Here is a 27,462-nt window from a genome sequence, read left to right as displayed (position 1 = left end):
TCCGCCCCCCCGGCTCTGCAGTTGGTGCGGCCCGGGACAGCATGGCTACTACTTTTCGGCCATCGAAGCTATCCCGATTGCAGGCGCTGCGGTCTTTGGTGTATCCCAGGGTGGGAGGTTCAGGCTCCACCTGCTGCCGTTGTCCTCTCGGAGGTATCCGCGGCCTCGGGCGGTGAAGGAGGGAGGGATGGGAAAGAAGGGATCTTTATCCCTCAACTGGCATCACTTTGGAGAAATAACTGCGCCGCAGGTACTTACTGGCCTGCGGCAGCCGAGCGTGCCTTTGCTCTCTGGCTGGGCGTGGGTGCAGCGGTGGCCCCTGAGTGCTGTGGTCAACCACGTACCTGAGAACCGAAGAAGCCGAGCTGGAGTCTTGACCTTGGGGCTGTAGTATTCCCTTGGATGGGGCAAGGTTGCCCTCCCAAAACACCCCTTCCCCCTTTGGTTGTAGTGTCCCGCAGTTTGGGAGCCGAGACCCAGCTCCGCAGCTAACAATCTGAAAGACCTTGATGAGATTTCTTCATTTGTAAAATTATCCCTTAATATCTTTATGAAGATGGTTGAAGTTGAAAATGCTGATGAGTGATAATAAAATACGTAACACTTTGTATCAGGCATTATTCTAATGCATTTTACGCAGATCCCTTTTCTCGTCACGACACCCAGTGACGGAGTACCATTCTTTTCTCTGTTTACAGAGGAGGAAACAGCAAGTCCGACCTCATTTCCCTAAGGTCAGAGGGAAGTGGTACGGAAGAGATTTGAACACAGGTAGCCTTCCCGTACAGTCCCACTGTAACTCCTCTGGACTGACTTTCTATATAACAATTTTTACTGTCACCTTGTTTATTGCAGTACCCAGAGCTCTTTCAGTGGATGGTGCTTTGGCCAAGCTCCACTCCACGCACAGCCCAGCAACCTAAAGAAATGGTGATGTCCCCCAAACCCATCTTGTGATCAGTGATTTCTGATATGTCTTGGGGATACTGCTAATCCAAATCTGAGAGGCAATACTCCTCATTTCACAAGTGACTGAACTGGGAATTCCAATGGTCACGCTCTAGCTTTTTCCCTTACACTATGTGCTTCTACCTACATATACCAAAACTAGATATTCCTATTCTGCATAAACAATAGCCTTTAGTTTGTTTACAAATTCCCTAATTATCTCTTAACCACATGGTGAATGTCTATATGTCTTTCAGATCCCAAGTTCCTGTCAACCCATCCCCACACACAATCACTAGCTTCGTTTACACACAAACATAACTTGCCATGCAGGGGATTTGCATTTTCTGGTAGTTTGGAGACTTTTTTCCGACCAGGGTGACTGCTGTATTTGTACCCATCTAGATGGAGTATTTATATACTACATGAAGATAAGATCAGTTATGAGAGGCAGTCAAGCTCCACTCATGTTATAGTAAATAAACAATAAGTATAAAACAGTCAAAATGATTTTACTCTTTTTCTTTCTCTAATTTTTAGCTAAAAGATATCTACTTACAGATGATATTGTGAAATTAAGAGAATTTCAGCATACGAAGGTGGCTATTGCACACAATCTTCCTGGCACCAAAGGTAATTGAATCTATTTTGTTCATCTGTTCATTGTTCTGTGACTTAAGTTTCCTCTGTCTCTATCCCCATTCAGTCCCTTTTTCAGTGAGTTTATGTCTCAGGAAAAGTTGAGGTGATTTATTTTTAGTTTCCTAGTCTACCCTTAAATGCACCTTTCATCTCATTCTTCACCGGCAGGGTCTACAACTTTCCTCTTACCCCTTCACCCAGGATCCCAGGGAAATACTATGACCGGTCCCCTCCTGATCCATGACACTCAAAGGTTCAAGGGTCAGCAGCAACCCGGAGGTTGATAGAAATCCCAAACCTCAGGCCCCATACAGTTCTTCTGCACAATAAGGTCTGAGAAGAACTACTCCAGATGACTGGCATTCAAACTTTTTGATGTAACCCTTAATAAAAAAAATTCATTTTATTTTAAATATCTACTATACACATACGTATCTACATATAAGTGAAATAAAATAAAACAAAACAGTGCTATGTATGGTGATGTATTTTCATATTTTCTACCCTGTGCTGGAAAAGTCAATGGGCTAGAACAAAGATGTCTTTTAAAAATTAGCAAAATATTGACAATTGTTGAGGCTGGATGTTGGGGGTAGGGGTTCTAGTATACTGTTCTCTCTACTTTCAGGTATGTTTGAAATTTTTTATTATAAAAAACAAAAATTACAACAACACCCTGTAGGTCCTGTTCCCTTTCAGCATCTGGGAAATCCTGTTGCATTTACACTGTCTCCTGCACATTGAGTCATTCCCAGTCCTTCAGATTTCTTTATAAACACAGCAAGGCTCTCCTCTCTTTTAATAACTCTTTTATTTGTCTTTACTGACTTTTTCAGCTCTCCTTCCTCTATTATCAAATGTTTATGAACACCTAATTAACACTTCTTGCTTCTCTTCACTCAGGGTCCAGCCCTCCAAAAATGTCTTCCCTCACTGCTCTGCCAATCACACTGTTGCATAATCTCACCTACAGAACAAGAAAATAAGCCTTAAGTGTGGGGGAGAGCATATAGCAATCTCCAGTTTAGTAGACTCGATCTAGATTTTACTTCAGACTTTTCCTTTTACGCCAGGTCTTTTGGAGCTGTGTGGAGTTGCAAAATTAGGGCTCCACAGCATTTTCTAGTTGTTCTCTCCAATTGTCATAGTCTCTTTAAGGCTGTGACAGTTGTGCATATGTTCTGAGCGGCAGCTAATATAATGAGTGGCAGTGTACTGCATTGTTAGATTTGGTATTTACAAAATCCTGTCCACGTTTCATCCTTGTACAAACCTACGATGGTACTGCCTTATATATGACATCATACAGACTTACCCTCTGGCTCCCTGGCTCTGCCATAATGGACCTTACCTTTTCTGGAACCGTTCCAAGCGTGGGAAATGTGGTTCAGCCCCCACTTGGAAAAGCCAGTGGGGAGCGAGGTTGGCGGGCAGGACCCATGTCCATGGATAAGTTCTCCAGTGGGAAATCAGGCCTGCATTGTACCCAGACTGCTATGAGACTTGCTCTTGCTAAAACTCCCTCACCCTGAATTGAGGAAGCAAATGTTTACGGAGTATCTTTATCTTCCTAAAATCTGGGCTAGACCCTCCAGGTATCGGACATAGCCATTTTGACTATTTCTCCCCTTACATTGCAAATATCCTCCTTTGATGTATTCAGTGACACCCTCTCCTTTGTCTGCAAAAGATAACCACCCAAAACAAACCTTTGCATAGTAAATGAGGACCATCTTTGATGTTAGGGGCCTGGAAAGCCTATAAAGGCTGGTCAAGGCAAGGCTCTGGGCGCTCCCCCCTTGAGGGAGTGGCCGAGGTGCTCAAGCCTCTCCTCTTGAGAGAGTGGCCGGGCAGTCCCTTTTCCCCCACAGGACCTCTGTGTGTTGTGTATTGGAATACTGAAACCTCAACAGCAGATCTTGTGGGCCGAGATCTGCGTCACCTTATATATGACATCATATAGACTTACCCTCTGGCTTCCTGGCTCTTCCATAATGGACCTTACCTTTTCTGGAATCCAGTGTGATTTCCTGTTCATCTAGTCACAGTTCTCTCCTCACCACCTCCCCCTGCTGCAAATTCTGTGCTGTTACTCCTGCTGGTACCTAGAATGCCCCCCACTTTGCAGTTTCTCCAACTCCATCCAGCCCCTTCCTTCCTCTCTGGTACCTTTCCCCTCCCACCAGGCCTGGTCTGTTCCTGCCCCTCTGATTTTTCCCTTCTCTAATATTGTGTTTATAGTCAGTCATGTGCCATCTATTCCATCAATGTTTTCGAATAGCTTTCTATAAATATATCTTTTCTTCTTAAATAGACTTTATGTTCTTTCAGACAGGAACCATACCTCTGAGTATGAATATGTGATAAGCACTTACATCTTCATAGATTGACTTTAAAATACAAATTATATCTGTTGAAATTTTGGATTCTTAAGGTTTATTAAGAAGGATGAAGTTGTAAAGGCATCCCATTGAAATCTTTTATACTAGAAATAGTTCTGAAATATTCAAAAGAACAAATCCTCTTAAATCGAAGAGGTGTTGGAAGGAACGAAAATAAGACTAATGATGTCTGTGATTAACTGGCAGTTGCTCCATGCCAGGCTCTGCGCTGCGTGCGGTACGTACATCATCTCAGGATGCCCTCAGGAGGTAGGTGTCATGGTCCTCACTTTACACATAGGAATCAATCCGGTCTCCCAGAGAAGGATCTCCCTGTAGTGCGCAAGTGGCAGAGCCTAGATTTTACCCCAGTTCCTTCTCTCTCTAAAACCTTTAACCATTAAATTATGTGGTTCTGTAAGTAAAGATTGGAGGGTCCGCTACAGTTAGCGGGCCTTCTTTTCTTGTAAATCGAGGGCAGTGTCTGCCTCAGCTTCCAGATCACGCACTTTTAATGTATGTTGTGCCACCCTTGCACAGCGGTCCTTAAAGCTCTGGGCCTCGGAGCAAATCCTGTAGACTTTTCTTGGCCATTCTGTTCCTGAGAACAGCCGTGCCTTCTGGAAAGCAGGTGCTTGCTCGGTGGTTGCCTTGCATCTCACCCCCACATTCTGGTGGGAATACAGTCCCTTCCAAATGCTAAGAAGCTATGGTATGTTTCTTTCTGGTGTTTGTTCCCACAGTTGATCGGACATAAGACAAGGGACAGAGATAGAGTAGGATCAACTAGAAAAGACTGGTGGTGGTTTTTGTTTTTTTTTTAATTGATTTGAGAGAGGAAGATAGTGGAGCGGAAAGAGAAAGACATCAATTTGTTGTTCCTCTTATTTATGCATTCAGTGGTTGATTCTTGTATGTGCCCTGACTGGGATTGAACTCGCACCCTTGGCATATTGGGGATCATGCTCTAACCAGCTGAGCTACCTGGCCAGGGTAGAGTGACTGTTTTTTATTTAAAACACTCCTATGCATTATATAGTCTGGTGCCATACTTTCCAACAATGGTAGAGAGAGACCAAGAAGAATGTAGGTGAGGTAAAGCTGGACCAAATGAAAGAGACATAAACTATTTCCGAGTCATGTGAACCAGCCCCTGTGGGCAAAGCCCCCTTCAGTTCCCATTTTCCTTTCAGTTTTAATGCTCGGTGCCCTGCCAGTTGATGGTTTGGTTATCTTGGTTACATTTTCTTTTTTCCCCCCTCCTGAGTCACCTGTAGATACAGTTCTTTGGGCTAAACCTCTGGGATATTCTCCAGCTTTTGTGTGCACGAAGATCACCCAGGTAGTCAAAAATACATATCCTGTTGCTCCTGTCCTCGGAGGTTCTGCATGAGAAAGTCTTGATTGGGGCCTGGGCTGGCGCCCCATGACACGGATGCTTTGTGTCATGCATCTCCGACTCTGTGCCCAAGGGGGCCAGCCCATGGAGGGAGCTGGGTGGCCATGAGCCCCTCCAGTGCCCCTTTGCCACAGGCCAGGTTCAGGCTTCCCCTGCCCCCTGAGGTCAGACTCGGACAGCCCCAGTCAGCCTAGTGATGCCCCCCCCCCCACTGTGCTTTCTTCCAGAAACCTATCTGAGACACTTGGAAGAGAAATTGACCCAGAACAAGCTCATCCTGAAGGAGGAGTTGAAAACCTTACTTCATTTGTGTGAGTCCCGGGATGATGTGGAACTGGCTAAAAATGTCATTTACAGGTGAGGCATTTCCTTAGAATCCGCCCAGCCCTTGTCCCTTCTCACTCTGTTCTGTGTCCTGAGCAACCTCATCTGCTTGCATGGTTTCGGCCATCACCTGTACACCGGTGACTGCCAAGCCTTTTGTCCGGATGCCTGCCCTGAGCTCTAGACATTGATCTTCATTCTTTTTGCAAACTTTTGTTGGGTTCCTACTGCATGTCAGGTGCCAGGGATAGAAACAGATAATCCATTCTCCAAGAACTCACCAGCTATTCAGCAACTCTACTTACATGTCCCATAGGTCCTCACGCTGAACTTACACAAATTTCTTTCTCTTGCTGTGTTTTCTGTCGCATTGGCCAATCACTCACTACAGATTCCAGGGAGCCCCTTTCCCCTAATCTCATTTTCTTTCCTCCCTGGCAGGATAAGAGCTCCACTGCTTCCACTTCCCTGGCATCTCTCATCTCTCGCCTTCCTCTCTCTGTCCCTGCTCCAAGTGTCTTAGTTCAGGCCTCGGCGTCCTTCGCTGGGATCACTGCAGGGGCTTCCTAGCTGGTCTCCCTCCTCCGGGCTAAAGCCTGTCATGTTCTGTCGTGTCGGATCCATTGTCAGGGTTTTCCCTGTCAGAAGGAACTCGCACGGAGTCATAGTCTGCTTTTAGGAAACCCAGCAAAGGTTTCGCTTCCTTGGGAGAAAATCAACAGGCTTCATTTTGGAAATTAAAGTCATTGCTTCTTTTCACCATCCTTTAAAGATATATTTCTGTACATGGACCTGCATTTATATTGTGCATTTATAGAGAAATACAGGGTATTCATATATAGAATACTGGAAGAATATATGTCAAAAGTTAACTGTGGTTCTCTGGGAATTACACTTTCCATATTTTTTGATTGTCTAAATGTGTACTTTTCTGACTTCTCCAATTTGTCTGTAGTGGACTTTAATAATTTTATAATGTGAAAAATTTATGTTATTTTTTTGAAAGGAAAATAACAAAGTTACAGAAAATTAATTGAAAATTTGAAAAACACCAAATAAGTAGAAGGAACAAATGTGTTGCAAGGTGCGCTGTTTCAGATGCCTATTGTTGCGCAGCAAACCACACCAGAGCTCAGTCACTCAAAACATCAAGCATTGCTTATTCTTTCTCACAATTTGGTGGGTCAGGAATCGAGGCCCGTCTCAGCTGGGCGGTCCTTTCTTGGCGTTGATTAACATCACTTGCTCATCTACAGGTCACTGGGCTGAGCCAGAACGTCCAAGAAGGTGTCATCTGCATTTCTGATCCCTCAGTGCCCCTCCCTGTGGCCCTCTCTCTCCTTGGAGTATCTCACCATTCACGAGTCTAGCCTAAGCTGCACCGGCCCACAGCACAAGTGGAAGCTGCGGCCTTGTGGAGCTGCCCAGAACTGGCACAGCCTCATTTCTGGTGCATTCTCTTGGTCAAGGCCGGTGACCCTGCCAGCCCAGATTCACGGGGAGGGGAAAGGCTTCCACCTCTGGATGGATGGAGTGGCGTGCACAAACAGGGAGGGAAGGGCTTGATGGTGGCTATCTTTGGGGCCTATCTCCCACTTCCAAGAAACCAATGTTAATATTTCGATATACTGTTCACCCTTACAGGGGTTAGGAGTGCTGAAAATTCTCATGTAACAATTTACAAGTTAACATCACAGATTATAAATTAGCATAGCAGATTCCCAACTGCAGATTGAATATACACCCTTACCATTTTCATGCAAAGATTTTATGATTTGATAGACTTTATCTTTACATAGTTATAATTATTGCTGTATATATTGTATAATGATATTTCCTTGTTTTCTGATGAGTATTATAGAATAAATGTTTTTGCTTGTTAATCATACACTTAGGAATCGTATTTTAATGAACACTTTTTAAAAAAGATTTTATTTATTACTTTTAGAGAGGGGGAAGGGAGGGAGAAAGAGAGGGAGAGAAACATCAGTGTGTGGTTGCCTCTAGCGCACCCGCTACTGGGGACCTGGCCTGCAACCCAGACATGTGCCCTGACAAGGAATTGAACTGACGACGCTTTGATTCTCAGGCCCTCACTCAATCCACTGAGTTACACCAGCCAGGGCTAATGAACATTTAACTGTGCCCCTGTTGTTGAGTGACTAAGTGATTTCTAACTTTTCACGAGTATACATAACACCGTGATGAGCAACTCAACGCATAAAACTTATTCTTTATTTCCTCTGTGGATTCAGAGGGTATGAACCTTTTGAAACTTGTTGGTATAAATTGCCAGATTATTTTCCAAAAGAGTTATACTGATTTAGTCACACTGTATCAGCAAACCTAATTCTGTTATTTCAATTTCATGAAGGTGAATCATTTAGGACCCTCTGGCCTGCTTTACTACCCAAAGCTATCAGATGTTTAAAAGAATTATAAAACAGGATAAAATTTTGAACACTCTTTCACTATTTTTCCCATAAACATTCAAAGTATGGCTCATCGTTCCTTTTGATGCTGATAAGTCTCTGCTCGCTTGCTGTCCCTCTCTCTGCTTGTGGACAGCTGGACAAGTGGGAAGCTGGGCAGGCCAGGGCGCAACCAGCCTGCTCCCTCTCTTCCTGAGACAGGTGGCCCACAGCTGGGAAGAAGAGTAGTGAGCTGACGTAGTCTTCATTGAGCCAGAAATGAGGAGCAACTTAATCCCATCCTACCTTGACCACATTGATTTACAGAGGGACGCAGGTACTCTGACTGGAATGTCTCTCGTCAAGAAGGTGGTCGTTATTTCTGTGGCTTTCTAGGACTTTTAATTAGTGTGTCATTTAAATTGAGAAATCTTTGCTTTTGCTTTGTTTTGTTTTTAATCTGGCATAAGTTTCTCATGAGTCTGTTTACTGAACTATATTGATTTTTAAAGATGCTTCCTCAGCATTCTTACATTTTTAAGCACTAACATATGTGGAAGACTAGCTGTGTGCCAGGGATATCACCTCGGTCAGTCCTCACCAAGACTCCGAGTTCTCTTCTCGCCGCCATTCACAGAGAGGGAACCTGCAGCACGCAGTGGTGAGTTAGTTTGCTCGTGGTTACACCGTTAATAAGCAGGAGAGTTGGGATTTGAACTGTGAGTTTGGGGTGAGAGTCTAAAGATCCTTATTTACTACGCTATTTTACCTTTTAATAACTTACTTTTTTCCAGCTGTATTGAAGTGTTATTGACAAAAATTATATACAGTTGAACCTCGGTTCTCAAACTTAATTCGTTCTGGAAAACTGAGAAGATTTGTCCCCAAACCGAATCTCTTTTGTCTGTCACCCAAGAGACATATGACTGATCACACGGGTATCAGCATGAAAGGGGCTTTGGGTCGAGAATTGAGACCCAAAGTTTTGTTCAACAACCGAGACATTCTTCTGTGAACAACTTGGTTCTGGTAGACAACCGAAATGTTCGAGAACCGAGATGTTCGAGAAATGGTGAGGTTTGACTGTATATTTAAGAGGTAACAACTTGATTTGATATAATAACTTAATTCATAACAGTTGTAATGAAGCAGTGAATATTTTTTGTAGCTTCTATAATTGGAATTTGAAATATATCTTTAAAGGTAGGCATCACCATTCTAGTTGGCAGTGCGTGTGTTTAGGACGGACTCTGTTCATTACATTGCTGTGCTTTCCTCAGTGACTTCAGCAGGTTAAAAAGGATTCTGTTTTTTAAAGTTAAAACTTGCCCCTGTAGTAACTGGGATTTATCACACAAAGAATGAGTCTTTCTGAAGTCTCATTTACATGTAGTCATGAAGTACTTGTCTTGTACCAGATTGTCTTCTTAGGGACTAAGGTGCAGAGAGTTGGTTATTGAAAGTAAAATGATGCTAGCAATTTGCGGTTTTGTCGTTCTAACTGACAGACTGGCCTCTGGAAGAAATCTCAAGCCACAAATAAGATGTCACTGTCTTTGAAATTTGCCTTTTCCTAAAACTAAAATTTCAAACCAGCATTTAGCTTGTTTAGCTAGGTGATTGTAGTCACATACGCCTTTCCAAGCTGAGGAAAACAGAGAGGTTGGTGTAAATTGTAAAATGCACCTCTTGGATATCTGCCATCCGAGGTGTAGCTGGAGCCAGCCGTGATGGGGACAGGGCATCACCCTACCCCTTTCCTTTGCTCCTCTCTAGGTGGGGCCCACACAGAGACAGTGCATTCTGCGGGGCTTACAGGGGCGCGTTCCCTGACGTAGAGTGTGCTCACACTTAGTCAGTCCTAACTGGGTCCCGGTAAATTGAGATGATTACAATGTATACTTTTCTCTCTTTGATTTTGCAGGATGATAGGGCCTCCAACAAACCTCCTCTGTTTATTTGCTTATTTAAATACCTGGTGTATTTCTGCACTCCAGGGTTCCTCTCATTATCTTCAGTCTGTAAGCCTCCCCTCCAGACTGCGAGAATACCTCACTCTTTACTGGGTCCCCACAGCTGGCAGAGTGCAGGCCGCAGTCTGTCTGCTCTTTCAGTGTGTCCCACCATTTGGCTCACTGGATCACTTTGATTACCAGGTACCATGCAGAGACCAGAAATGTCACTTTGGGGGAGTTCAAGTTTGGACCACTCTTCATGAGGCTGTGCTACGAGTTGGATCTTGAGGAGTCTGCAGCAGAGCTCATCAGAGACCAGGTGATTGTCTCCTGGTGGCCCTCCCTGCCAACCTGACTTCCTGTGCTGAGGGGAAGGTGTTTTATAATGGGAGGAGAGGCATCTGCCTGTGCCCATCTTGTCAGAGAAAGGCTGCTGGGCTACATGGATGAGCTCTTCGCATGTTTAAGATTTCCTTGGAGTCAGTTCCCGTGAAGAATGTCTTTATACACAGGTATAGACCAGGTGTGGAAGAGGGGCAGGCACAGATTACAAGGTACCTTCCTGCCTTGGCTGTGTGTCTGCCTGGGACTGACATCCTCGCTTCTGAGGAGTGTGTCCTGGGGACAGTGCGAGACAGGCGCTGTTTCAAGACTGCCTTTCCTGTGCTCTGCCTGCGCTTTTCTCCTGTTTTTGTATTTTTATTTTTACTTCTGGTTGAAGGCTATGTTGTAAAGTACTTTTCGATTTTCAAAATGCTTTCACGTATCCCAGTTTCCTTTTCCTAAAAACAATAGCAATAATTATTTTTAAATTAGTTATTGAATATTTACTGTGTCCTCAGCTTAAGTACTTTACATGGTTCATTTCATTTGTTTCTCACAATGGCCCTGGTAAGCCAGACACCATTATTATTTCCATTTCACAGATGAGGAAACTAGGACTCCGAGACATTATAAATTTATCCATGGTCAGAAACACTGGTTAAATTTGGGGGCTGGGGCTGGCCACCTGGGACACTTTAAAATTTGGGGGGACCACCATAACTAAGTTGTCCTCCTGTCTCTTACTGTTTTTCATATAAAGGGTGCTGTCCACGTGGAGCTGTTAACTCTCAGCTTGCCCCTCTTGTAAGGAAACCTGTGCATTAGAAAGATGACCGCAGTATATTAGCAATCAGAGGAAAAGTGGGTTCAGAACAGTACGCGTTAGTCTGAGCCTATTTTTTCTAAAAGAAAAGATATACATACATATTTACCTTTCAGTATATATGTATTAAAAATCTGGAAGGATAGACACTGTGTATCTTTAGAGGATAAAATTACAGGAAATTCTTACTTTTTCCTTTATATATTTTTGTATTGTTTGACTATTTTACAATAAGCATGTGTTAATGTTATAATTAAAAGAAAATGAAAGTTTTAATATAATAAATTATATCCATGAGTATAATGTTAAAAAACAAATAGAAAATGATGTAAGAACATTTAAAAAATGTTTTAATGAATTATTATTCACTAAGTAATAATTATTGAAGTGAATTATTTGAACAAGTGAATAATCTACTTTGTATTACTTGTTTCCTAAAAGAAGATCACAGTTACTTCAGACTTTCTGCCTTAGTCCTCAACTATTCCTCCAGCTGCCATTTCCTGTTACTATGCTACGCCCAGGTCCCAGGACCACCCCCACCGGGGTTAGTTGGCTGTTTCTTTTCTCTCAAGCATAGCGGAACCCCATTTCATGAAGGTGTTTTTCACTGCATTTCTGAAACCCAGAGATCTCTTACTGTACCTCTTGCTTCCTGTTCAGTGTCTACATCGCCAAAGGCATAACGCCCAAGGGAGTGGGCAGCATTTTAATTTTTTTGAAAAAGAAGTCCTTGGTATATCAGAGATTTATTAGAGAACTCAGGAGGCCACATGAATAAGATGTGCACAGAAATAAGTCCTGGACTGATAAGATGCAGTAGAAGAACAATAATCCCTTAACAGTTTTAATTTTAACCAAGCTGTATTGTTTTTCTTTATTAGAATTTACGAGGTTTCTTCTCAGACTCTACATCATTTAATATTTTGATGGATATGTTATTCATCAAAGGGAAATATAAAAGTAAGTATTGCAATTTATATTAGCTGAAAAATTCCACTCTCTTTGCTGGCATAGCAGTTAGGAAACACAACGGGCCAGGCAGAAATGATCCGAACACCCCTGGTGAGCACCCCTGGTGAGTGCCTGAATCAGGGAGGCCCGCTGCTTCGAGTGTGAAACATTGTTGCATCATATGTCATGCCCTAAAGTGAACACCTCAGATTTTACTTATGCTGAAATTATAACAGCTTTCTAAATATTAGTTCTTCCTGTATGACCTTATCATTAATTTGGAAATTTATTTCATTGCTAAATGACTTTGACAAATAGCTTTTACTGTGCTAAATACACTTTTTAGTGGATGGTGCTGATTAGAACTCTGGGGATGAGCAGTAGAGGACTCTGAATTCACTTGACTGCATTCAACACTGCCGGCCCACTCCTGACTTTTGGCAGGTGCGTTGGGAGTATTGATTGAGATGAAAAACCAAGATGTGAAGTTCAGCAAAGATACTTATGTCCTTGCTTTTGCAATTTGCTACAAACTGGTAAGACTATCTCCTATTAATCTTTTGAGCATTGTGGATAGTGTTTGAAAGAGGATTTTTTTCCTCTGCAATACAATTCAGTTCCTCAGAAGTCTGTTTTCCAGCTGGTGCAGATTCCTCCATTGTAAATGTCTTCATTTTTAGAAAACTCAAGTTAGCCATGTCAGACCGTTTTATCATGGAAAAAGCAAGTTTATCATCTCTCATCCATCCCTGGCAATTGTACAGATAGTGAGAACAAGAAACAGTGTGCTGGGTTCAGACTGCTTTCGAGTGGTCTTGCCAGTAGGCTCCTGCTGGACTCCACTGGGTCAGTCTGCTCTGTGGGCCTCTCCTGTGGAAACCGTACCTCCTTCATTGGCAAACTCCAGGGCTGCTTTGTCCTCCTCTGTCAGTTTTTCTGTGATCACCTGAGCTGGGAGTTTCTCCAGCGTCCCTTGACTGCACTCTGTCTGTATCACATGTGTGGCACTTGTGACACTGCCTGAATTTATCCTGCATACATGCACGGCTCATCCCCCCACCGGAGTGTAAGCTCCATGAGGCCTCTTGGCAGGCCAGCACCTGGCAGAGCGCCTGGCACACGACCAGGCTTTAGTAGATGTACGTGACTTTAAAATGAACTCTTTTTGAGGAGAGTGTGACTTACAAGTCCCGGTGTCATTACTGTATCAGGATTGTTTCTGGCACAGAGAAACTACTTCTGTACCATTTAATGAATGAACGAGTGATGAAATAGTCCAGTGACCAAGGTCCCATGCATAACTATAGTCATTTATGCCATTTAAACTCTGGAAACTTAACACACCTTTTAATGCTGAAAACAAAGGAACACCAAGCAAGGTAGAAGAACATGGGCATTGAAATACTCCTCTAAAAAGTGTAGCAGTACCGATTTTCCAAAACAAGAGGGGAAGTTGAGTTACAGTGGAAAGAAAACTAATGTGGAAATTGAGAAACTTGGAGTCTAGTCTCAACTTCAGCATTAACTGGCTTTAAACTGGTCATTTTCCTCATTTGTGAAATGAGGGGGTTAGATTCGGGGTCAGCAAACTTTTTCTATAAAAAGACTAGATAATAAATATTTCAGGCTTTGGGGCCCACATGTGATCTCAGTCGTATACTCTTTGTGTTTTTACCAGCCTCTGAAAGGGTAGAAACCATGTCAGCCACAGGCTGGATTTGGCCTCGGTTTCAGTTTGTGGGTCCCTGGATTACGAGGCGCTCCTTTCCGATCACACCATTTATGGTCCTGTGAAACAGAAGGCCAGCAAAACTCCAAATGCTCCAGCATCGGCTGTTCAGCACTGTGACACCAAGTTTTCTGACCCACTTAGAGAGACGTCCCTGAGTGTATGCTGAAGTGGAGAGAATTTAATTCTACCACTTACGGAGGGCTTTCCCCCCTGGCTTGTGTCCAAGAATAGCTTGTTTCACGCAGGGAAATCGAGTTGAAAAATTGAACTGGTCAGCCATTCCGAGGTCCAAGCCAGTTCTGGGAACCTCCTCTGTCGTCACATTCAGGTTTTACTTGAGGATTTGAGTTTGAGTCGTGGCATGGCAGGTGCACATGGATACAGAGCCGGGGAAGCTCTCATGAACCTAATGTACCTGCAGCTCAAGGGAAGGGGAGGGTTCGCTTTCCCTGGCGCTGTCTGTAGCCTCGTGTGCCACTCACGTTCTTGGAGGGGTTTCTTCTTCAAGGGTTCCGTTTTCTGGAATTCTTTCACAATTAATGTTCAAATTAGTGTTGGTGGTTTCAGATATTTGACTTACGTGGATACATTCACACTGGAAATCCCCTCAGGAAAAGTTTCCCCGCATTGCTGAGCTTTACTCTATTATTTAATACAGTAGTAGCAGGCCGAATCTTTATATTAATACTTCCACCTTATGGGACTCATGTCTAGAAACCAGCCCACCCAGATACAATCTGTATGTTTGCTGCTGAAACCGCCCCAAGTCAGAAAATGGACAAAGAGCTTTAAAAATAAAGTTAATTTAGACTTGAGCTGCCAATATATAGATAACCTGATATATATGCAATAGTCTCTGTATGGTTCTTAATCATTTAACAGGCTTGAGATAGGCTCTGGGGAGTTCTTGGAAGAGGAAGTCCGAAATACGGAGCACTATTCGTCATTTTTTCAGCGCAGAGCTTTATAGCATGTATTTACCGAACAACCCTGCCTCCTTCTAGAATAGCCCTGAGTCTTTTAAAACCTGCACAGCGCTGAAGGAAGAAGCTCTCGTCAAAGGAGAAGTCCTTCCCAGGAGAGCGTCATGTTTTGCTGTGGCTCTCGCTCTGAACCAGGTAAGGGCCTGGGGTGCACGTCGGTGAGCTGGGACGTCACTTTATTTGTGTATTGTTCTCTTCTGACTGTATCAAAAAGAAAATGTCTCCACAAAGAGACCAGTGCCTTTGGTGCCATGGCAACCTGCATCTGTTCGTACGCCTCTCCTCCAGAGAATGTTCCCACTTATGGTTAAGGACATCACATGCATTGCTGCTTACTTAGAAGGGGCTGGCTGAGAGCCTGTGGAGAGTCAGTGAGGGAAGCTTCTCTGAGAGAAGTTTCTCAAAGTAATTAAAATGAAGTTTCCATGTGAGCTGTTTGCTGTGTCACGTTCTCAGAGAACAGTTGAATTTAATGCTCTCCAAAGCTGAGTTCACCTCAGAGGGCTGAGGACTCCTGCAACGAGCCCGTTGTAGAAATGGGGTCCATCACACAGTTCACAGACAGACCCAAACGCTCTTATTTGGAAGAGACTTCAGTGGTCCTTCAGCCTACCCCTCACTGGGCGGATGGACGCAGCTGAGGCCCAGAGAGAAGAGAGACCTTCCCCTGCACATCTCAGTGAAGGGCCGTCACAGCTGGAACGCTGGAGCACCCCCTGTCTGGAAGAGCCCCTCCCAGGATATCCTAAGAAAATGTGTAACACTTTACGAATATGCATAGGCTTTATTTCTCCCTGGCCGTTGGCATGGAATTGGTTTTCAGGAAACTAATCTCTTTGCTGCTGCCCTAGTGACACACCGCTCCCTGCAAGTATGGCTCGTCTGCATAAATCCTTGCTTAACTTCACCTTGGCCGCAGAAAGGATCTGGAGAACTTCCCATTACTAGTTCTACACTCTGTTACCGTCACTGTAGACAGGAGTGTACGTTTTGCCGTTCAGGCTGTGCCCCTCACCTGTGAGAACTACTTTGCGGGCTCTGGCCGAGGCAGGCAGCGGTGTTCTCGCCTCACTGCCTTCTCCAGGACTGACCTGTGCCGCGGCCCCGGTGCTCTCCCTCTTCCCTGGTTTGAGGTTTCTGCTGTCTTCTAATTGTGTCAAAGATGTTTGGTTCGTTTTCTTTTTTCTTTCTCTCTCTTCCTCCCTCCCCCCTTCCTTCCCTCTTTTTGCTCATTCTAGTAGGAAAAGGGGACATGTCAACTTTCTGCCTCCCTCTGAAAAACTGGAACTCAGGCAACGTGTGAAAACATTTAGTAACGTGACACTATAGGACACATTTTATAGAATATTTATTCTTGATTACCAAAATGCTTTTTGTCTCTGTGTACCTCAAAGCTCCAGTGCACCACAAACAGGAATATCCTGACACGTTTAAGTGGTCTTTGTGATAGCAGAGTAATGCTCATATGACTTAGGGTGTGACTTGTTTTTCTTCTTTGTAGAACCAGGTGGGAAAAGCTGCATCCATTTTTTCTCAAATCATGAAGCCAGAAAACGTAATCTGCACTAATTTAAATGTAAGTGATTTCTTCGTGGTTTAAAGAAAGACTTGAAATGTACTAAAATCCTGTCCAGAGTTTTTTGTCTGTACAATGACTGTTGATCTCCCAAGGGCTTCATTCAGTTTATTCATTTATTGAGCTCTGTGTGAAAGTTACATGAGAGGAGTCAACACAGCCTGTGCTTCCAGCAATTTATAAATAGGTGAGACTTGTAGATATCCTCAAATATGAGGTGTGAATAAATGCTCCAGGCATAACACATGACTACAGAAGGTGGTAGCTGTAGAGAGAAGGGCGGTAGGCCCTCCAGTCTCGTCACTAAGACTCACGAGAAACCTGTGTGCTGATTGCATCTTATTTCATGCTACTTAACTCATGGAGTCAATGTAACTATGGTGCATACAGTAGTGCCTGATGTGGTAAGTGCTTGCTCAGTAAATGTTAGCTATTTCCATTCTTACATTGCCAGCCTGCCATTTGCCCCAGAGAGCAGAGTCACCTACCCCTTCCCGTCTCAGGACTGGGCACCTAAGCAGAAACTGTAGGTTAGAATGGGCGGGTCAGCCTGAAAAACTCATAGGCTCAAGCAGGTCTGGGAGGCCACGGTGGCAAAGGTCCCGAGTCCAGGAGTTCAGGTCATTTGAGCCAGCAATACCAGCAAGCCAAACAGACTAGGAGGCCTCGTCTTCCAGCAGCTGCCATACATCTGGTAACTTCTATGCTCCCTACTGGATATGGAACCTCTGGGGATCCCAAGTGTGCTTCTGCTCCTGAGAGAGAGAGTGGCCTGTAGATGCACTCATCTCACGATTGGACAGAAGTAGAATTGCTAGGATTCCAAGTGGTTCAGAGCATCATAGGAAAGAAATATAGGTGAGTGGTGAGAGGGGTTTTACATGGACTGTAAGTGGCTTTTCCTAGAGTTGAAGTGAGGTTGTGGGGATCAGTCCATAAGGATTGGTGGTGAGACACTGAAGGGAGTGAGACTGGCAGGATTTTAATATAATTTAGCTACGGTACCATGCTAGATACTTTATATTTGTTGGTTCACTTTACACAACGCTGTCAGAACAATGTCTCCATATCACAGATGTGAAAATGAAGATTCAAAGGTAAGTAAATTACCCGAGTTCTTGCAGTTCATTAAATAGCCTGGAGTTTCCTCATCACTCCAGACCTACAGGGATAAGAGTTGTGTCTCTTCTCCAGGACAGGGACTAGCTGCTCCTCCTGAATAATGAAAAGGACGCAGGACTGGATGTCAAAAATCGACTCTGCTGTAGTGCACATATTCCGTGCCCGCGAATTTAGATTCCTCATCTCTTTCAATCCTTGGCTCTAAAAGTTGTTACGAGAACGTTGTAATTTTTTTTTTTTCCCAATGAGAAAGTGCTTTGGTGGAAATAAAACATGAGCTTCTGAGAGTGGAGCTGCCCTCACAGTAGGAGGAGAAATCCAGAGCACGGTGAGAAGTGCGCTCACGGGTCAGGCAGCCGGGCCAGCTCCTTTCCCCTGGGAGCTGGGAGGGAAAGCAGCTGGTAACGGTGGTGGAGTGGGGGCATGAATCAGACAAGGACTATGTCAGGAACCTTGAGCTGGTCTTGAGTATGAATCATCTTCTCTGTGAACTGGGCACAAAATTACCCATTGTCAGGAAAGTTAAAGATAGGTTTATTGTTTAAAAATTCACACTTAGGAAATTCTTCCCGATGTCCAATCTAAATGTCTCATATTTCAGCACAGGTCAGCTGCTTCTCCCTCAGGAAGGAGGAAAGAGATCGTTGCCACTCTCGGGTTTAATAATCTTCCAGATTCTGGGTCTCTGTTATTAGAACAGGTTTTTAAAAATGTAATGTAATAGGCCCTCACCTTCCCAAGGCTGAGTCATCTACTTGGAATCCCTGAGGGCAACTGTTAATTTTTAAGAAATGGAAACCTGACAATTAGGCTGAGTCGAGAGTCTGTTCAGTCAGTATTGCAGGAATAAATGAAGTTTTTGCCTGATCTGCTTTAAAAATCAATAAATACTTTAAAAAATAAATCTTTTTCTGCTGCCAATTGGAATTTGCACTTACCCAATTGTTCCCCCACAATTTTCTTTTCACTGAACTTGCTCCTGCTGCCAATATGACCCAGAGGGTCTGGTTTCCCATTTGCCAGCTAATGCGTGTTAGGTATTGCACGGAGTTAGCAAGTGATCTCATCAAAGCACGTGCGTGTTGACTCTGCCCTGCTAGTCTAATTTTAAACCCGTCAGTCTCCAAACATCGATGGCCCCCTTGTTAGCAATGCTGTTTAATATCAAAGGATTAATTTCTACTTCCGAATATGTCTGAAAGTATCAGACACCAACTCGGGGTAACTATCTAGTTGGGGTAACTATCCACTGATTCTCTTTTATTTCTAATAATTTCTCCAGAAGTCTCGCAGTCTCCAAATGGAGACTCATTTTGGAATTGAATTACCTTTCAAGGGAATTGACAAGTGGTTGGTTTTGCTGCTCTTATCATTTATTTATTGACACAATTGAATGCTTTAATGCCCTTTTTTACTACCCATAAGGTCACCCTAAAGTCCTAGCTCATGCTGGAAAGTCTCTGAGGCTGCACAAGCAGAAAAGAGGAAGGACTCATTTCTTATAAATCCCATGTGGCAGCATCTCACCTGTATGTGTAAGTTAAAAATTGCATTTGAGTTCTGGCTGGTGTGACTCAGTTGGTTGTAGCATCATCCATAAACTGGAAGGTCGTGGGTTCGATTCCCAGTCAGGGCACATGCCTGGGTTACAGGTTTGGTCTCCAGTTGGGGTGCGTCCAAGAGGCAACTGATTGATATTTCTGTCTTGCATCAATGTTTCTCTCCCTTTCTTTCTCCATCTCTTCCCCTCTCTCTAAAATCAATAAGCATGTCCTAGAGTGAGGATAAAAAAAGAAAGAAAAGTATTGCATTTGTGTGGGAGCAATGTAGACTCCAAAAACAGAAGAATCTGTATAAATTAGAGGCTTTCTTTCTCTGTCATGTAGAAAACCAGAGGCGGTCAGTCTAGGTCTGGGCTGACATTCCACGATATCCTCAAGGACCCAGCTTCTTTCTGTATTTCCACACCAGCATCCTAAGCACGTGACTTCCATCTATTAATTGTATTGCTATTCCAGCAGGAAGTAGGAAGAATAGGAGGGCAAAGAACTTAGCACCTTAAAATTTTTTTTTATTTACTGATTTGAGAGAGAGAAATATTAATTTGTTGTTCCACCTGTTTACGCATTCATTTGTTGCTTCCAGTACTCGTGCTGACTGGAGATCAAACCCACAACCTTGGCATATTAGGATGCCACTCCAGCCAACTGAGCTATCTGGCCAGAATTTAGCACCTTTTAAGGATACTTTCCCAATTGTCTTACATGTTATCGGCCAGAACTTAATCCCCTCGCCTCACCTATTTGCAAAGGAACCTGAGAGACAGAGCCTCCAGGTTCCATACGTGATAGCATCAGTTAAAATTAGGGAGTCCACCATATGATCTCACCTTTAACTGGACCATAATCGACAGAAGAAAAAAGCAAAATATAACCAGAGACATTGAAGTTAAGAACAACCTAACAATAGCCAGGGGGGAGTGGGGAGGGGACAGTGAGGAGAGGGGATTACAGGAACTACTATAAAACACAAATGGACAAAATCATGGAGGAGGGCGTAGGTGGGGGAGGGAGGAGGGTTCAGCTGGGGTGGGGTGGAGGGATGGGGAGAAAAGGCATACAACTGTAATTGAATAACAATAAAAAAAATTCGGGAGTCCTATTATCAAAGAAGGAAGGGGAGAGTGGATGTTGTTTAGAAAACTAGCAGTCTCTTCCACACTGTGATGTTCTGTTTCAAATGTGCAACAACTTTAAAAGAAAATAAAAGCCAAAAATGCAAGTTTCCAGCATGTTTAGAAACCCTTCCCTTCCTACCCTTCTTTTTGGTTCAGAGGTATCCGATGATTTGTCACCATTTCCCGAGGCCTCAGAAAATCAGAAGGGTAGGAAGTATGTGTTCTTTTAATAGTTTTTCTTACCAAAAATTCCCCCTGCTCCTTGCTAATTCAATTTTCCTAGCCTTTTGTTTGAAAGCTGTGAGATTAAAGCAACGTGCTGTACCCTAATTTAGCTTTTCTTAATTGCACCCTGAGACTTCAGTTTGAGACAAGCTCCTAGCTTTAAATTTTCTCTTTGCCTTTCATCAGTAACCACCTCATCTATATTGCTCCTCATCAGTATATTCATAAGGTATTGACCTTCCTCTTGAAATCCCTACTGAATCAGAGATAGTAGCTGGAGGCAAGGAGAGAAGTTGAGAAAACTTAGGAAGAAAAGCCGAAATCTTCCAGGAGCACATCATTAATAGTTTTTAACATGGAGCTCCAGGAGGTTTATCCTTGAAAATTGCTGTGCTCCCCTCTTTCATTATTGTTGAGGGTTTACTAGGTGCCAGCCACTGGGGATGGTGCATTTAACAAACGTAGACTTGTCCTTGACCTCAGTAGGACAGTCCACTGCCATCCAAATTCGGGTTTTTTTAACAAGGATGTTAAGAACTGTCTAGAGTAGAGATTTTACCCTACTTCCAAACTAACGCATTCCATGGATGCTGGTAGATGCAAGACATCAAGCACTGAGGGATAGTTTATTACCCACCGCAATAGCAGTAGCCAGAGGATTAGCAGGTTTGCACTAGTTCCCTGAGATTCCCACAGGATGACGTGAAAAAATCTATATGCCACCTGTGTGCACAGGGGCTTCGTTTTAACATGAATTGGGGGAGCCCAAATCTCTCGTAATGGGCAGTAAGCTTTCCTGCCCTTTGCTCTGGGTGAGGTTCTGAGTCTCCTCCCAGGCTGCTGGTTGTACAGACAACCTTGGGAAGACTGGAATAAAGGCTGTCAGGGCTCCTGCTCAAACGTGGGAGACCCACGGAGGGGTGGAGGGGTCTCCCAGCAGCGGGTGTGCCCGTGATTTGGCCCGTGCTTTCAAGCGCTGAATGTCCATGGGGCCTTGGGATTCAGTCTGCTTGGGATCCTTTCATTCTGTTCTGCAGGACCAGAGATGGCCCTTCCTCCTAGTCGACTGCTCAACAAACATAAGATATTATGAAATGGACTGTTGAGAGAACTTGGCTGGTTTGGTGTATAAAAGAAATAGCTCTTCCAAAAAAACCTATCTTTTCTCAGGGTCAAGAGCCTTAAAAATGTTCACACCCTTTGACTTTGCTATTGCACTTCTGGGAATTAAGTCTAAGAAATTAAGTTTATCTTTTAAAAATGTATACACATTTATCAATATGGTAAAGGATGTATTAATTTATTTGATGCATTATTTATATGATGGATTGCTATGCGTTCATCATTACAAAAGAGATTTTCTCTTTTTTAAAAAATTTCTTTTTAATGTTATAAGAAAATGTTCATTGTATAATAATTGACAAAAAGAATCAAACTTTGGGGGAAATTAATATGTTTGGAAGATATGTGAAATTATAAACAATGGTTAACATTAGTTGGTAAATTCTAACTTATTCTTATTTAAACTTTTCTGTATTTTTTGAAATTGTACTAGTGCACATTGGTGATGAGAAAAATGTGTTCTTTTCTCATGTTGTTCAGTGTGATGGGAGGTGATGTTTTGAGTACTAAGTACAGTACCCAGTTTTGAAAGTTCCTTAACAACCACAGTCTAAATAGAAGTGCCTCACTAAGACTTTAACCAGCTTCCACTGGTACCTGCAACAACTATGCGCTTGGAATTTCTTAACCAAAATACCGATAAATAAAAAAGGCAAAGGTGTATTTACCCTCCAGCCCATTTTAGGAGATCATCTGATTGTCAGAGCCTCTGAATCTAGAGGCAATAAGGAGGAAGAAACTGTAGTGTTTATTGAGTACCTCCTGTGTGCTGGTCTTTAACTTAATTTTCACAATAATTCAAAATATGAGATGTAAAGGCATTTTCCTCACTTTACAAATAAAAAAAAAAACAACTGAAAGAGAGATTAAGTACCAGCCAGAGTCACATAGCTAATAATTGCCAGTGCTGGAAATCCAGCCCAAAGTCCGTGTTCTGTTCTTACGCAAGCTCTGCAGTAGCGGCATTTCGATTTGCCACTGGAAAACCAGCTTTGGTTGGCGAGCATACGTTTGAAGCATTTTTTTCAACTTGTGCAAGCAAATGCATTAGGACAAAGCATGAAAATGGGGTGGATGCCTAGAAATTTAGGCTTATCTTCTGGTACACTTCTCCGTTGAAAGCTGGCTCAGACTTGTTTTTGCTTTGTCTTCTTTTTATTCAGCTTATGATCCATGCCCAGTCCAGTATGTTGGAAACTGTGATAGAGATACTAAAGGATGCCGCAGAGGGAAATTTATCAAGATTTGTGAAAAAACTTAAATTCTCAGAAGAAGTGGTGAGTGTGTGGCTGCTGCAGAAATCGTTTAAAGGGGAAGGGCACTTTTTAAAAAGGCCGCCTCCTTAGAGAGGTGGTCAAATTTGCAAACTCTCTTTGTTCCTTTTGTAAGCTTTCTCTCTGTGGGTGCAAAGATTTTTTTCCCCTCAAACACAAAATATCCTCCAAAATGCTAGCAAAGCTTTTTCCCTTTATTAGTCTTTTCCCCAGATTGTTTTCGTAGGCCCCGGCTCTCCCTTTTTTCTTTCTTCTCAAGCCTCCACTGCCTTCTCCCCACTCCTCACTCTCAGTCGATGATCTTGCTTCCTGTATCATGGAGGAACCGGAAGCAGTCAGAGAGAAGCACTGGCCCTCCACAGCCTTCTGGCTGCTCCCTGCCTGCTCAGCCCTGCTCCCCGCCTGTGTCCTGGAGCAAGTCCACTCTGACCCACTCCAGGGCATTGCTCTAGAAGGTGTCTCCCCCTCCTGTGAGCATCATTAGCATCCCTTTCCATGTGGATCATTCCCATCAGCAAACAATAGGCTGTAGTATCTCTCATCTTTAAAAAAAACTCCCCTATTTAAACAAATGAAAAGACCAACATGAGTTTAGATAGGAACACTCAACCTCCAGTTATTAAACCGTACTAAAGCTTCTGTCATTAGAATTGTTGTTTTAGCTCCTGAGTAAATCAACTAATGGACCCGTATAAATGCTTTGCAAAATTCTAAACCAAAATTAAATAAAAACGAGGAGAAAGAAAAATTGAAAGCAAAATGAAACAAAGAACCCATGTGTCACCTTGATGGCTTAAGCACACAAAGAGGAATTATTATAAATCATTTGAAATTTAGTAATTTGTACATTGCTAGTAGTATGGAGCCTAAGGGAAAAAATAAGTGTGAGGATATTGTTAGTAATGATACTGGTGCTGTCATTTTGACCACGAAGGGGCCTGTTGGGTGGTCCTCCCACCCTACTTTTCTCTCTCCTGCCCTTGGCTTTTTATATGCTGGTCCCACCTGGTGTCTGAGACGGCAGGTCTGCAGCAGAGGACAGGTGGCTGCTTTCCCCTCTGCCACCCTGTTGCCTCCCAGTCCTATTCCATTTCCTCACTTCCACCCAAAGGCTTCTTCCTGCTGTTAAAGGGAACAGAACACTAGCTGGATATGACTCAATTTAAAGCTTCCTTGTGTTTGAGGTCTTAACTCTGTGAAGGTCGTGACCCACTGAGATCCTTTTGGAATATGACAGAAAAGCAGCAGCCCTGGAAATGTACACAGTTATGTGCACGCGTGTGCAGTACAGACACACGTTAACCAGTCATCCCGCAGATCTGGTCTGTTGATACGTTTTCCAACTTTATGACTGAAGAGTCTGTCATCCAGACAAACTGCACATTGAAAAATGCTGGTTGTTTTTATCTGAAATGCACCTCCCAAAGCTGTAAGACTGACTGACACAGAAAGCTCGCCCTCTCGTTCAGCCCGTCCCATGGTTGGGAGACACTCAGGGAGCTGCTACTTGTGAAATGAAGCGGTCCTGTACTCCAGGTAGCCTTTGAGCTAGCTCTGAGTAGGTCTGTGAGCCTGCATGTGCAGCCTTGCATTGCATAGCTCTGCATCTCACGACTGCTGGCTTTAGTTTTTACACCAGCAGTGACTGACCGGGTCTCACCTGTGGAGGTAAGGTGGTTTGCCACTAGAGGGATGGAGAGAATTGGTTATTCTCTGCAGTGCTGGGACTGCCACCACTCAAACAGCTGTTTATTCACTGATTTCTTTCTTAAAACTAAATTAACAAACAATGTGGTATGATCTCTTTTCTGCTGAAATTGTAAAATGGTCCTGATGACACCATGTAATATTTTTGTAGTGGTGTAAGGGGACTGGTGTTGTATATGCAATTAGAGCAAAGTTGTCGATACCTCCAGCTCGGCTCACTTGCTGCGCTTCTTTTGGAAGCCATATGCTGCACAGTAAGTCACTTCACCTTGAACATGAGGACTAAACAAGCTGTTCCTTTTGAGAACATTAAGAAGTGCTTAAACTTTTTATTTGACAGTTCACTGGGGAGCCCGTATTTGAAAGGAAGGTGTGCAGGTAACGAGTAGGATGATGACGTATTAGCAGATGACCAAAGGATACGTTAGGGACTTTGATTACAATTAAATCTCATCAAGAAACATTGTTAGGTTATGTTGTTAATAAGGATTGAACTACACAGGATGTTGATTTTGTTCAGAAAGTAGCTTCACATTCTAATTTAGAACTCACCCACTTTTGTAGAATTAATGCCATTCATATTCTTGCAACTCTGATATTTATACCTCTGGTCTAGTCCTGTCCTCCATGTTTTATCCTTAAAAACATCCAACAGCCTCTTGGCATATCTGCTTACCAGTTTCACAGGCACCTGAATCACGTCCGTAGCAGGACTCTTGGTGTTCCCTCCCCAAATCCGGTCCTCTCCTCCTCCCCATCTCAGTTAATGACATCACCCTTCTCCCAGGTACAAAGCCCAAGTTGGGAAGATGTCTTTGGTGCCTCCCCTTTCCTTCACCCCTTCAACCATACATCCTTAAAAGTTTAAATCTAAAGTACATCTCACATACATCTAAGATCCATCTTTTCTGTATACTTCCCAGTCTTAACCATCCATCATCCTCTCACTGGGGCTACGGTGGGGCCTCTGGGGCAGACTTCACATTCTCGCATCTGCCACGTCTCCACACAGCTCTGTAAACCTAGACCAGATCGTGCCCCAATTTGGACCCTCTGATGGCTTTCAGAGTAAATTCCAAAAAAACTTACCATGCCTAACACCAAAGCCCCGGCATTCAAAGGATGATTGCAGTAAGAGGGAAGAGGAAATCCAGGCCAGAGAAGAGGATGTGAAGGAGAAGCAAGTGGCCTGTGGAGCTGCGTGGACTCTGGAGCACAGAGTCCCTCATACCTATTTTCTGCCATTACCAAAAGTCAGTGGCTAACAGGATGCTAATTAAAAGGAACATGGCCTCACCCATCATTATAAGAATCTGCACATTCAGCCTGTCTCAAGACTGAAGATGTATTCGTTCTCACCTCAAATACACTCTGAAAAATGCCAGACTGGAAAGTGTTCCTAACCCAAAACAAAACGCTTTTAAAAAAAGAGATTTCCAATCTCTGAAAACAAACTTAACATGCGCTATAAAGCCCTACATAATTTGGCCCTGTCTCTTGCTCTGGTCATTAAATTGGACACACTTGGTCTGTTGCTATTTGAGCTCCTTTTCCTGGTATGTCTCATTATCCAGTATGTGCCATTTATATCCCCCTTTTATAAGCTATTAGGCCCAGGCAGTATGGCTCAGTTGTTCGCAGCGTCATCCCGTAGCTCAAAGTTTGCAGCTTCAATCCCTGGTCTAGGTGCATGTGGGAGGCAACCAATCGATGTTTCTCTCTCTCCATTCTTCTCTCCCTTCCTTTCTCTCTAAAAGCAATGAAAAAATGTCCTTGGGTGAGCATTTTAAAAAAGGATAATTAGGTAAAATTTTCAAGGACTAATTCTGAATTTTGTGTGTAGCTTGTGGGATCCCCTTTCGCTGGTCATACCTCCATGTGCCCCAGTACCCTGGTTTTTACCATGTTAGGGGTCCACTGTGCATTTCTATACATGTATGTCCCTGCCTCCTGGAGGGTAGAAAGAACAAGGAAAAAATTGTGCGTAGGTATAATGATTTGCATTGCTTTTATTTTCCAGCTGGCCAAAGTGAGAGAAAAAGTGAAGGATGTGCCGGCCCTTCTGGCCAGATTTGACGAGCTGTATGGGAAACTGCACATAAACGGCCAGGTCACCACTTACAGTTTGGATGCTCTGCTCTGCCACATCCCCAAGGACCTGAAGTCCCACGTGGTTCTGTCCAACAAGAAGACAGCCAGCCGTCGGACCTTCCAGCCCCTCAGCCAGTCCCTGTGGGCTGAGTAACCCTGGGTCCAAGCCCCTGGGGGGTGGTCTGAGTTGGATGGGGCCTGCTTCCAGTGAGTTACGGTATCCTGAGAAAGCAGGCACCGAACTCCAGTGGACATTGTACTACCACTTGGTCTGCTCCTAATTTCCGTGTTCACTGCGTGCTGGCAGGCCCACCTGAGAAGTTAATGCACTGTGCCACTTTGAAGGTCTGGGGAGAGGTAAGCAGAAAGCCCTGCTCCCTCAGAAAGGAGGCTGGCGCTGGCAAACTGTGGCGGGTTCCTGAAGGAGCACGGTCACAGTGTCCAGTCTGGCTGCTGGTACCAGTGTTCCCCGTAAGCAGTGGTGGAAGGAACTGCACTGTAAGTGGTCCACCCCGACCCCCTTTCACGGAGTGGCTGCTCGCTGACTTCAGGTGGTATGAGCTCCTACGCTGGGATACTGGGGAATAGCCCAGGATCCTCCCTCTGTTTCTGTCGTCACTCACTGCGACCCCAAAAAAGATACTTGAGCCCTTGTTTTTCCACCCGTAAGATAGTAGTGCCTATATGAATCTGCATGTTGATTTGAAATTTTCATTCAAAGTTCAGTAGGGCCACATTTTCTCAAAAAATAAAAAAAATAAAAAACATTCCCCAAACTTCTTGGGATTGTAT

The 27,462-nt window shown here is 43.6% G+C and overlaps 1 protein-coding gene across 5 annotated transcripts; it reads left to right on the top strand.

Moving 5' to 3' along the window:
• Positions 1 to 17: 17 nt before the first annotated feature.
• On the top strand, positions 18 to 27,462 carry PTCD2 (pentatricopeptide repeat domain 2). Of its 5 annotated transcripts, none has more exons than XM_045186278.3 (12): positions 18 to 153; positions 699 to 771; positions 1,489 to 1,581; positions 5,598 to 5,727; positions 8,648 to 8,766; positions 10,262 to 10,379; positions 12,092 to 12,170; positions 12,606 to 12,697; positions 14,898 to 15,011; positions 16,378 to 16,452; positions 22,762 to 22,875; positions 26,600 to 27,462. In XM_045186278.3, the coding sequence occupies exons 5-12, from the start codon at positions 8,657 to 8,659 to the stop codon at positions 26,822 to 26,824; spliced, it is 927 nt and encodes a 308-aa protein (XP_045042213.2). In that variant the 5' UTR covers positions 18 to 153; positions 699 to 771; positions 1,489 to 1,581; positions 5,598 to 5,727; positions 8,648 to 8,656; the 3' UTR covers positions 26,825 to 27,462. The 5 variants fall into 5 exon arrangements, with proteins under 5 accessions (XP_045042213.2, XP_045042214.2, XP_045042216.1 ...); XM_045186279.3 differs by having other exon boundaries at positions 8,618 to 8,766; XM_045186281.3 differs by lacking the exon at positions 8,648 to 8,766 and having other exon boundaries at positions 24 to 153.

The sequence above is a fragment of the Desmodus rotundus genome, chromosome 1 (genome assembly GCF_022682495.2).
Source record: "Desmodus rotundus isolate HL8 chromosome 1, HLdesRot8A.1, whole genome shotgun sequence".
NCBI lineage: Eukaryota > Metazoa > Chordata > Mammalia > Chiroptera > Phyllostomidae > Desmodus > Desmodus rotundus.
This window is presented reverse-complemented; position numbering and strand designations above follow the sequence as displayed.

What these genes read in the sequence shown, in the direction of transcription:
- PTCD2 (XM_053912781.2), top strand. Translation starts at nt 42, where the DNA reads ATGGCTACTACTTTTCGGCCATCGAAGCTATCCCGATTGCAGGCGCTG. An exon ending in GCTAAAAATGTCATTTACAG is followed by an intron (nt 5,728 to 10,261) that starts GTGAGGCATTTC and finishes TTTGATTACCAG; the next exon opens with GTACCATGCAGAGACCAGAA. An exon ending in TGGCTCTCGCTCTGAACCAG is followed by an intron (nt 15,012 to 16,377) that starts GTAAGGGCCTGG and finishes TCTTCTTTGTAG; the next exon opens with AACCAGGTGGGAAAAGCTGC.